A 12,397-nucleotide genomic window follows, 5' to 3' on the forward strand; every position below is an offset into this window, starting at 1 on the left:
TTCCAAGTGGAATCTCGTATCCTACAATCTGCCCTCAGGTACACAAGCAACCATCTACCCAAACTTACCACTACTATTTTCTTTCTTTTTTTGCCAGATGGGTACCTAAGGATAGAATTTATACCTCGGAGAATCTACACTCACAGTCTAGTACAAATGAAAGCCGATCCATTTTTCTTTTATATTTTTCAAATTTAAACAAAATTTCACATTAAAATGGAGGAGGAATGTCTTAAAGTGAAGTTTACCACCCTTTCACTTTTTCCACAAGCTTTCCACAAGGTGCCAAAGGAACACCAGAAGACCAGATCCAGCTCCCTGCTGTGGAACAAGCCATAGCAGCAGTAATTGCTACAGCTCATCAAGCCACAGCTATTAATACTGTCCTCCCACTGCCAAATTTCAGGCCCCATTGGCTAGATTCAGAGCATGGAATTGCATCACTTGTTCTCTAGGGCAGCCTGCAGAGCCAGATTTTGTGCTACAAGAGGAGTGGCAGCTGCCATGGTTCCAGGGGGCAAATACTGCTGTCAACAAATGTGTGGCCCCACAGACAGCCCTAAAGGCCAGATGATACAGTTCCATGCATTGGCCTGTGGACTGGCTCCATGACACTAATCCAGCTTAAGAACCAGAAGAATAGACAGCCCCAATCTAGAAAGCTTTGGTCATTTTAAAATCCACACTAGCAAATAAAAGACATGGAGAAGAACTTCTTTGAGATGATGTGTTATGATCTACAAACTGTCATTAAATATTAAAAGGACAATAAAACAAACAGAAGAGTAAAGATTTTTTTGTGTGTGTTTAATAACTAACGTCTGCTAAGCTACTTCTGGCCACTGCTGTCCTTCCTTCTGCTTAAATTTTATCTATGCATTTCACAAAACTGTGAAATTACCCAAGAAGTATTCTCCAAAATCTCACCTTTGCATTGGCTGTATCAAATATAGTTTCCACTAACAAGATATCAACTCCTCCATCCAAAAGTCCTTTGGCTTGTTCTTGGTAAGCTTCAACCAGCTCATCAAAAGCTGTAAAATGAAATAAGCATTATTTGATGTAGCTTTAGCTGGAGGAGCCTTCTGTATGGGGCTATTATGGAAGTTACAACAAAACTAAGTTACAGTACTTACTAATGTTCCTATACTCTGGTCTCTCCACTGAAGGGGACAATGACAGTGTCCTGTTTGTAGGACCCATAGCTCCAGCCACATATCTCTTACACCCTAAAAAGAGAAGGTGTGAGGAGAATGAAGAAAGAGAGAAATGAGACTAATTTTTGGTCAGATAATCATATCACTGTAACAAACATCAATGCAAAATAGTGGATTGACTTCAGCACCTCCTATTCCAAAAGCATATGTCCCCTGCTTTTGAGGTAAAGGTGGTTCTTATTTAGCACTGGAAAGAGGATAGTTAGCACCACACAGGTAAGTAGATTTGATTTTACCAAGTAAGGAGACAGCGTTACATATTCATACACAGTACCACAGCAAGTGGGGTGCCAGCAGTACCTTTGTGCCATCCTGGGGTAGGTGGGCCATAAAAACCAGCTGCTCCTGCAGCCACACAATAGCAGTTGCAATAGCAATCGTGGCCGCACCACAAGTAACTGCTGCTCCTGTGCTCTGGGTGCCTCGCTGCATTCCTATGCTGCTACTCAGATATTGACACACCACACAACAGTGAGCCACCACATCAGTGTCTTCTTTTAAGTCTCAGTTAATTACTTTTACATGCACAGCACAGACCAATACAGAGAAATTCTAGAGCAAAGTGACACTTACTTTATTCACACCTGTCTGCAAGACAGAGAGAAACTGTAAAAATTATAGATTAAATTAGGAAACAATTATCTAGACAATCCAATGACTGGCTAATAAGCAGGGGATGGTTTGGTGTTAGAGGGTGATAATTAGCACCTTGTTGATTCAGCCCTTTACTACAGGAACTAGAGTAGCATCTTACAAATCCAGATAGCATGCAATGAAAAAAAAAAAAGAAAAGAAAAGAATCACTGCTGCTTTTGGCTTCTCAGAGAACAACCTGGAGTATCACTGCTCCCAGATGCAGTCAAGCACATTACCCACAGTAACAAGTGTCCCAGGGCTTGTAACGAGACAAACATATGGAAAGTAAGCATGGGCTTTTTTCTTAATTCAAATGCTGTTCACCTGTAAGAGCAGTTACATCATCAGCCGCTTTTCTGGCCACCTGCGCTGAGATTCTGTTTAACCGATAAACCTGAAACAGTGACAGCCAGTTACTTTGTGCTAACAGAAAAGGTCAATCCCATATATTATGGCTCTTCTTCAAAGAAAACTAGCAAAGCAGCTTACCACAATATCCCTCCCCTAAACAATCATGTAGTGCATTCTAAGCATACTATAGGCAAGACAAATAAATGTAAGCGCTACAGAAAACCTTAAGCATCAGAAAAGTGCTTTGTTATATGAAGCTCTAAAGGGCACTGCAGGGATGCGATATGAGATGAATCCCACTCCACCATGCATCTCTGTTAAAACTAGTTTATGGGGAAGTGACTGAGGGCTCCTTCTGTAAATTACTAAACACTCTTCACTCCCACTAAGACTGGAAAGAGCTGAAGATCAGCTGGAATGATGGGAGGTCCAAAGAGGATAAATGTTAGCTTATTTAAAAAGGGGGGGGGGGAAAAAATCAACTAATTTTAATACATATTTCCAAGTGTTATTGAGCTGCTAAAATAAGTTTAAAAATGAAGCAACCTCAAGGAAAATCATGATAAACCTGAGCTCAAAAGAATCCCATGTACTGCAGTAATAATGTTCTGTCCTACTTGTAACGTACAAAGGCAATATTCAGGGACACCACACATTTCCACTGTGGCACCTAATGAAATTGGAAACACTGAAGCTGAATGTTCCTGTTTGCAGAACAAGACCCTTCTGTATATATTCAAATAAACTCTATGACAAATGGTTACTGCCTGTGCCTCTATCGACAGCCGTCACAGTGCAGCTGTCACACAACCTTCTTTGCACCAATGGAAGTAGGCTACAGATAATTTGCGATATTTCTCTCCCGAGCAGCAAAGACCCCAAGAACCTTATCTGTACACCCAGGTTCTGTACATCTGTACACAGCATGCACTTAGCAGTCAACATGAACCTGATGGAGTTTGGGACTAGGGTAACCTGAGCTGCTGGGACAAAAAGAAATTTTGATTAATGTCTTGACAGACAAGTAGTATAACATTTTTACCAAATCCTCCAGTCCATAGTCAGCCTGCGCAACTCTGGTACTGCTGAAAGTATTTGTTTCAATGATATCAGCACCCGATAGCAAATACTCCTGCAAACAAACAAGCAAATAAATAAATATAAACAATAGTGTCTTAAGGACCCAAGAAAAGGATAAGGAGACTGGATTCCCAAACACTATTTCTTTCTATCATTTGTCTCATTTAGTTGAAAGCTACCAAGTAAAATTCCCTTTCCATTCATGGCATGCCAAATCCTGCAGTCCCAACTCAAACAATACTCCTACTGTTTTGAGCATGTGTTGCACAGTGAGGACTGCTACATACGTGCAGTGCTTTAATATCAGAATTATACTTCATATTAAGGTTATGTAATTAAGTCCCTGATCCAGCTATGTAGACAATTATAAGCCTAACTTTAAGCATGCAAACAGTCTCCTTGAAGTGCCTAAAGTTACACATGCATTTAGGTATCTGGAAAAAAAAAAGAATCAAGAACTGTTAGTTTTACAAGTTATAAAACATGGGTGCAAAATTCAAACCAAATTGAAAGCCACTTGCAAGGTATGCTTTCCAATGCAAGGCTGCAAGGCTGCTCTTGGCATTCACTATGATTGGATGCAAGCCCTGAGCCCTTTGCAAGCAGGAAACTGAAGAGCACATGCATTTACATGGTCAGACTAAGGAGTTGCGACACTGCGAGGATACAGCACATGCCATGTTGGTTTTAAAAACCTTTTTAATGCCATAAGTAGTGTAAAGAAGAATTAAATTAAAGCAAGGTACTGACCCTGACAATCTGTGACCCAGGGACTGATGTTATGCACCCATTACGAATGGTTATAAGCAATCTACTGAATCATATATTGCTTTGATAGACATTATTAGCCTGTTATAAAACTAGTACAAAATGTACCATAGCAGTGTTTACCAGATTAAACTAAAATTCTGGTCTCCTTGAAGTGAATGGGAACTTTGCCACAGGTTACAACAGAGCTAGAAGTTCAGTCTGAATTTTCAAGCAATGACATGGTGGGAAAAGGCTAATTGCCAGAGACAGAAGAATATTACTAGGACTTGCCAGAGGAAACAAGAAAAAGTAGCATTTAGGTGGTGAGAGAGGTTTAAAAAGTTCAGTAGCGAAGGGAAAGCTGCAAACAGTGAAAACATAGTAGAATGCAGTGGAACAGAATTTCAGGAGGATTTATGTTTTATTGAGGATTATGTCTAAACTAGCAATTATGGCCCAAAACCATGAAGGTATTTAGCCACATAACTCCTGAAATCAGTGAAAGCAGGGTGACAAATGCCTTTCATGGCCTATGGCTTTTCTTTAGCTGCTTGAATTCTTATTTCTCCACTCACTTATTGTGTCAGAACAACCTTTACCAAGAAAGCTCTCTGGTGCAGAGATGATGCCATCATGCTTTTAGAACATACATCTTACACATTTGGGACAACTAAAATAAAGGAACAATTATTCACTCCGAGATTTAAGCATACAAAACTATGCTGACAAATATGACTGGTAACAGCTGCATTTAGCACTTTTGCTCCTTTAACCTAACGCACACCAGCTATTGATGCACTAAACAGACAAACAGGGAAGATTATTTCATTGGCTTCATTGGGACATTTGCTACCACAGTTGACTACAATGTTAACAACCTAAGCTGTCTAATCTCTCATTTATCATCACTTCAAGTATGAGTTGTAACAATAATGGATGGGGGGGTAGTTTAAGACAGAAGCGTATTTTTTCCCTTTCTATTCTGAGTGTCCTCATTAATGACAAACATACTTTATTAGAGAAGGCGCATATTGTATAATAAAATGTACACTTTAACTTCCTTTAAGAGCATTTCTTAAATACATGCATACTATTTTATATTTAAAGATTTATGCATTTCAAGCTCATCATTTTTTTCAAGTGCTTAAAATTACTGTATACCAGAACAGTATTAAAATGATAATTTGCTCGAATTGGGAAATCAGCTTTGACTTTGAAGAACGGCATCTTCCTTTTAAATCTGATGTATCAACCAAAGCACAGGTAAAAGCTACTTAAAAGAAGTGCCTATTTAAAGGGCTCCATTTTTTAAGCAAAGTCTTAAAAAGAGAGAGCGAGCTAAAGGAGAATTTTTAAAGTTACTGTCCATAAATAGGTTATTCTCCAAGGATTTTGTGAAGCTCAACATCTTTATGGATCATGGCCAAGCCTGTGAATTTCATCAGCTTCCAACCTAGATGGGTTGGAAAAGATTAAGAAATCTGAAGCCCAACATGGAGTTTGGTGTCAAGTCAGCTCACCTGATAGAGCTCTGACCATTTCATAGGAACAGCTTGAAATAGCTTTTTTCTTTAACCTTCTCCACAGCACTAGAGAGTTCCTGATTCTCTAAAAAAAGTGTTATGTTACCAAACAAGTCTTAAGAGACTGAGCATTAAAATAATACTAAAATACTTAAAAAAGGTATAGTTAAAAGATGACAGAAAATCTGAAATAAAAAACCCCAGTGAACAGGTTTGAGGTCATACGCAAATATCAATTAGTTATTACACTATCGGAGTTATTACACTATGGCAGCTAGGGAAAATTAAGTTCTGCTATAATTTGGAAAAATTTGGACAACGTAGTGGTTTAACAACTATTGGTTACTGTCTTTGACAACTCACAGATGTCAAGGAAGGTCCTAGAGGGCAGGACCTAAAAGAGGACCCAAGAAACCAGACAGCAGGCAGTAACCACACAGGAAGACACTGGACCATATATACATCAATTTGTACAGCACTAGCAAAAGGAGCGTCTTGAATAAGTAACATGCTTTTTCCTGGCCTACCACAGGTCAGGTCACCTGATAATTCTTTGGTTCACAATATATAAGTGATACATCCTTAGAATTATTATTTTTATATTTAAATGAGACAATCAGTACTAGTCAAACCCTTCAAAAGTACAGTAACACATTCAAGAAATAGATTATTTTTTCCTCCCTCTTTAAATCAAGAGATTCAGAAATCATGTAATACCTTGTGAATTTTATAGATGATGTCAGGCTGAGTTATACTCAGAAGATCATTGTTGCCTTTTAGAGGTTTGGGATGGTCTTGAAATTCTTGCCCTCGGAAGTCCTCTTCTGACAGCGCGTGCTGCTGGATCATGGTTCCCATTCCTCCATCCAAAACCATAATCCGCTCCAGCAAAACAGACTCAATTTCATCTTTTAGGTTTTTTGTGGTATCTACTTGAAAACAAAGCCAAACAAACTGTAAGGCATTTTGATATGCATAGCTTTCTTAACTAATTACTCTGAAGTTAAAGAAGCCCAACAATTTCAGGAAAAGATTTGTTACTTTATTGTAAACTAACAGGAATCAGCCATTGTGCTGTCCCTAAAATATGAAATAATTTAACATGAGTGAGAACAGCCTGTGCCTGCAGCTGCATTTAGATGAGCAGAAGACTGCACCCAGGAGAAGCCTCAGTAAACCAGAAAGGAGTTACCTACAGGGGCAGAGGGAAGGTTGAGGAGCCTCTAGAGCAGCCTCTGCTTCCTCTTCCATAAACTAGCAAATCAGTTAAATAATTCATGCTGTTTATCCCCTTATAGACATTCCCTCAAGAATGCCTACTCCTTTGATTTTTACTGCTCCAAGAATCCATTGAAGTGGGAGTTTCAGGGCTGCAGAATTAGCTACCGCCATACAGATTTTGGCAGTCAGATGTCAACACGTGCATCTCATGACTACGTCTGCTGTCAGTAATCTAGCCAAACAGTGACCCTGCTGCATTGAAAAGGCCTCCCTGCTTCTTCTCAAGGCAATATTAGCCTTTTATTTTGTAAAGCTTCCAACCTAAAGCATTCCTTTATACAGGTTTCCCTCACTATGCTGTACACGCGTTCCTGGAAAACGGCGCATAACTCCAATTCACATAAAGGGAACCCACTTTACAATGTAACAAATAGGGATATGTTCCAAGACCTCAACTATACTGAGCCCCAGACCGATTCCTACCACTTTTACAAGACAATTTTGGTACTCACTAACAGCAGACAGTATGCACAAGCACAAGGCACCATCATAATGGGGATGGCAACTACAGAAACACGTGTCGCAGACAATGAGCAAGGAACACAGTTCCACGCGGGAGACTATATTTTGGTGCTTGTCACTCCCACAATGCACTGCACAAAGCAGCTGACTGTGGGCTTCCCTCACATCGCTCGCATAAGAGAGAATTTACCTAGCATATAACAACATTTTTGGTATAAAAAGGGTCATCGTATAAGAACAAATTCACACATACAGAACCCGCATAAAAGTGAGGGAACTTGTACACAGAAAAATTACCTATCACTGAAATACAAGGTTAGGCTAAAGCAGTACACCTATTAGCGATGCTTAAAGAATGACAAAAGCAATTGAGGGTCTGATCTACACCTCATTACTCAGGATAGTAGAAAGATCCACATTTACTTCAGTGACTCTGGATAAGAGGTTTTCAACCCCAAATGTAGGTTCTATTAAAAATAAATAAAAAGATTGGGACAGGGGAGAATAGGAGTTAAGAGCACATAAATTAAACAGAAACATGCTGTGAACTCAAGTAGAAATAAAGTAAAAATAATCACTCCAGCTTTTAACAGTTACACTTGAGAGAAATGCAAAATTAAAGTAAAATGAATTTCAGTTTTTCCTACTTTGAGAATATAAACAGGTTATTAGTAATACCAATATCTAAACACCGAAGGTTTCTCCAACCACAGCTACCTTCCCTGCATTCAGACTCTATACTGATTCACATATCAAAAACTACATACATTTGCACTTTCACTAATAAGCAAAAGCCAACCTGTATTACAAGATATATTTGCACCACTCTAAAGCTTCTGACATTTTTTTTGCATAACAGAAAAAATAGTTTTGTCCCTCTTTATTGGCACAACATGTCCTGGCTCTTCTAATCACTTTCCAACACCCCCAAAATGCAAGCCACTTGGCAGCATGCTGGCACTTGGGCAGCACTCCTCAGGGCCTGCTGCATCTTCTTCCTAGCTCTGAAATCCTGCAAGACAAGCTTTCATGTGGGGCTGGCCGGGTCTTCCAACTCGTAGCAGATGGGATGGAGTTACAGGAGCAAACTCTTCAATAGATCACAATGCTGGAACAGGCTACTAGTAGAGAGAGACTGTCCATATTCTGAGAAACTGTCCAAGGAACAGCCCAGAGAGGAAGCAGCACTGGATATGGAGCCACAGATGGATAAAGGATTATTGTCATCTTTTTTGTTCCTCTACAGAAAACTGTGGCATAACCGGGAGGGATTTCACGTTATGGTCAATAAAATTATTATGTAAGCAATGAGATGGCTTTAGTTTCAGTGTGGCTACTGCCCTCAGCTCTGGCTCCCATTCCTCTCCCAACTATACATAATCTTAATCTTAAATCAGATCAGGCACAAAGCCCAGCCTGAAACAGCAGCTGCCTCTGCCACATAGACTTGGGGGGAGGGGGCAAATGCAGGGCAGCTGCAGCAGCAGTGAGGGAGGGACTGGGGCTGGAGCAGGGCAGGCCCTGCAGCCAGGATGGGGCGGGATGGAGCCGGGAGCAGCTCAGCCCACAAGGAGGGGGAGACATGCACCCCAGGAAGGCACAGAGGGCATGTGCCCCTGGATCTGCACACAGGGCAAGGCACGCTGCAGCTGTCACCTAGGGCTGGGGTGTTCCCAGTAGAGGGGGCTGGCCTATGCTGCTGGGAACGGCCACCCAAAAATTCACTGTAGCCCCCCCCAGTCCCTGCTCCCAGTGCCACCACTGCCCAGCCTCCACCAGGAACAGCCCAGCACAGCATCCCACCCCGTGGAAACAGCCCAGCCCGCAGCTGTAGCCTGCCCCGCCCCACCCCGCCCTGCATGCAGATCCAGGGGCATGCACCTTCCTATTCCCTCCTGGGGTGTGTGCCTCCCCCTTTCCGTACACCCCAGATGAGATGCTCATGGCTCCATCCCACCCATCCCAGCTACAGGGCCTGCCCCTGCTCCAGCCCCACTCCCTCCCTCACAGCCATTGAGGGGGTGGGGGCAGATTGAGGCCCCAGCAGTGAGGGAGGGAGTAGGGCTAGGGCTAGGACTAGGGCTGGGGCCTCAATATGTCCCCCCCATGGCCCCTTCTGCTTCCCCCACAGACTTACCTGCCGGGGAGGCGCACCCCCAAATAATGTTTTCCCCTCTCCCTCGATCTGCCCCCCTTCCCTCCCCACAGACTTACTTGCTGGGCTGGGGGGAAGGGGAGGTGGCAGTGGATCTTGGGTTACTTTTAAATTCCAAAAGTGATCTCCTACTTAAAAAGGCTGGAGACCACTGCCATACACCCACAACTGGCAAGTTAATCATACTAGTTTTGCATTTCTTATTAATGAAGAGAAAATGAACCACAGCTAGGATTATAGCATTAGCAAGCATTAGTTTGTATTTCATCATAAAGTGCACTCCTGTTAACGGTCAGATCAGTGAACTGATATATAGTTAAATCATTACTACTACTAAACCACTACTACTACTCCCACAGCCTAGCTCATTAACCCCAGTGATCACATTAAATGAAAAAGTCACTGAAGGACAGAAGTTTTTGGCTTCCTGGTCCCATCAATCCAACACAAATTGTCCTTAGGCAGTGGGGGACAGCAGCAGGAGTGAGAAAAAACAACTCTGTTAACAAACCTCTACACCCAGTGTAGGATTCATTGACTTTTCACCCAAATTGTCCTCAAGATGATGATTGAGACTACTGTCACTTAGGAAAAACTAAAGCTAGTGTGAGACCTCTTCAGGTCACTGAAACTACTCTCTTTCTGTCATAGGCATCCAGATCATATAATCCCAGTCCAAGGATCCCCAAATAACTACAGCACCAACACCAGCATGAGTTTGCAAAAGGGATGCTCTCAGGCCAGCTTGAGGAGACATTATCATGAACACGTGGGAGTCTGGCTCCAAGCACACCCTTCAGTTTAAGTATTTTTTCCAAGAAACTGAGCAAGGGACTGAATGGAAGCCCCACAAGAAGCAGGCTGAATTCCTGCGATAAAGGGGAAAAGTATTCATAATGGGCACTTTCCATGTGCTCTGATGCATCGGAGCAGACTCGATTAATTGAGTTTGGAAGCGTAATCAGAACGCTCCGGTGTGCTGCAGTGTCTCGTGTATTCAGTGGCCCTGTGTTTCAAAATGCTGGCGGGCACACTAACTAAAGCTGTCGAACAAGCCTTAGTTAAAGCACCCTCACTGCCATTTTGAAATGTGGAATACTGAATACACAAGACGCTGTGTGCATTTCAATTAGAGCAGCTTCTATTAAAATGCCCCCTACCGCAGAGTACATGTACAGATGCCCTTAGATTCTGCTGATGAAGTTTTAACTCAGTTGCTGTCACCGTTGCTGCCCCCACCTCCAACATCTTTTGGACTATTATTGTTTGCCCCAGAGGAAGAACCTTCGGCTTGGCTGGAAGGCTAAACCATCCAGTCAACCAACGAGGGAAGCTGAGGGACTGGCCAATTCGAACAGCTATGACACCACAGTCAAACCACAAATCTGTTTTGGGGTCTATTTTCCTGCCTGTTTACTTTCTCTGGCAACACTTCAGTCACCTTCTCAGTTGTGTGTGCCTCTTGTAACTATGACAAGGTAAGACATCTAGCAAGGTAGTTGCGAACTATTAAAACTGATAGATGGTCTCAAGAAGCATCCCTGAAATTATTTTTGATTTTCAGGTGGAAATTGGCCTTTGAAAATCTATGAAATCTATGAGATCAGCCTTTAAAACGTGTGTTTCCAAGTCTGCTTAAGCTCTAACACAGGTATTATAACAGATTAGCAAACCAACATGACAAATGTTTCTCCATCTGTTAAAACAAACAAAGCAAAACCTGCGGGCAAAACAGCAAATGAGACAGAGGAAGAAACTTTTGTTGTGCAAGAGGAAACCCATGCATAAGCATAATACAGAGATCTCTCTGACACACACACGCGTATGTTTAGGCACGTGTAGGCACACATGCAAGCAAACAGTGTGTACAAGTGTACCTGCAAGGAAGTAGCATGTACACAAGCACACACTAGCAGAGCATACACACACACAGAAAGCACATACACACATGTAAAAAACACAAGCAATACACAATGCACACTAGCGTTTTGTGTACACATGCACAGTGGCAGCATGTACGCACACTAGCACCACACACATGCACACCCCAGCAGCCTCTACACACACGCATGTGCAGCTGCATCCACACACACACACAGCAGCCGTGTGCACACACAGGACTCCACATGCACAGGCATGCACTAGCAGCCTGTACACACACACGCAGGCATGCGCACACACACTAGCAGCCTGTACACACACACGCAGGCATGCACACACGAGGCACATACATGCACGCACTAGCAGCCTGCAAACGCCCACGCACAGCAGCAACGCGTACATACACACACACACGCCGCGTGCATGGACCCCAAGCCGGCGCCCGTGAGTTAACCCGCAGCCCGGATTGCATCATTGTCCCTGGGCCCAAGCCGGCCCCGCAGGTGCCCGCGTCTCGTCCAGCCCGGGTAGGCTGAGATGCGGGGCAGGGACGGAGCACGTGGGCGCCGCGCCACTCTCCCCCCGCGGCAAAATTTGGCGGGAAAGGCGCAGCTGGCCAAGCTCGCCCCGCCCCCCCCGGAGCTCGCCCGGCCCGGCCCGGCCTGTCGCAGCGCGTAGCATTACCCGGCTGGTCCCTGAGCCCGTGGCTGGTCGGCGACATGCTGGCGACCGCAGCTACTGGCGGCGCGCGGGGCAGCGCGGGGTGGCTGGACCCTCCCCCAGCGGCTCCGCCCCCGCCGGGCAGCAGGACAGAGCGCTTGCGCGGGAAGGGGGCGGCTTATCCCAGCCGGCTCTTCTGCACCCCGGCGCTGCGGGTCCCTTTGGGAAATCAGCGGAGGAGGAGGGATGCTCCGTGGTCCGTGCAGACGCAAGGATTTCGTAGGGTACAGGGCAGTGTCTCTGTTAGACTGGCTGGAATAAAGGGAGACGAGCTTCCCCTTGGCAGACTTCACAAACCCTCAGGTGAAGGGTGAGGAAGAATGCCTCTGGCGTGCCAGAGC

General features: G+C 43.7%; 1 protein-coding gene across 3 annotated transcripts in view; it reads right to left on the reverse strand.

Moving 5' to 3' along the window:
- Window positions 1-12,101, reverse strand: part of MTR (5-methyltetrahydrofolate-homocysteine methyltransferase) — a 78,507-nt gene extending 66,406 nt beyond the window's left edge. For 2 of the 3 annotated variants that reach the window (XM_019549811.1, XM_019549813.1), the window contains exons 1-6: window positions 12,021-12,101; window positions 6,275-6,489; window positions 3,247-3,336; window positions 2,178-2,247; window positions 1,137-1,229; window positions 928-1,034 (exon numbers count right to left, since the gene is read on the reverse strand). In XM_019549811.1, the coding sequence (XP_019405356.1) occupies window positions 928-1,034; window positions 1,137-1,229; window positions 2,178-2,247; window positions 3,247-3,336; window positions 6,275-6,489; window positions 12,021-12,057 (612 nt within the window). In that variant the 5' untranslated portion in view covers window positions 12,058-12,101. The remainder of the gene's footprint in view (window positions 1-927; window positions 1,035-1,136; window positions 1,230-2,177; window positions 2,248-3,246; window positions 3,337-6,274; window positions 6,490-12,020) is intronic. The other variant, XM_019549812.1, reaches the window with a different exon arrangement.
- Window positions 12,102-12,397: the final 296 nt, after the last annotated feature.

The sequence above is a fragment of the Crocodylus porosus genome, unplaced genomic scaffold, assembly GCF_001723895.1.
Source record: "Crocodylus porosus isolate Cpor-Errol unplaced genomic scaffold, CroPor_comp1, whole genome shotgun sequence".
In the NCBI taxonomy this organism is placed as follows: domain Eukaryota; kingdom Metazoa; phylum Chordata; order Crocodylia; family Crocodylidae; genus Crocodylus; species Crocodylus porosus.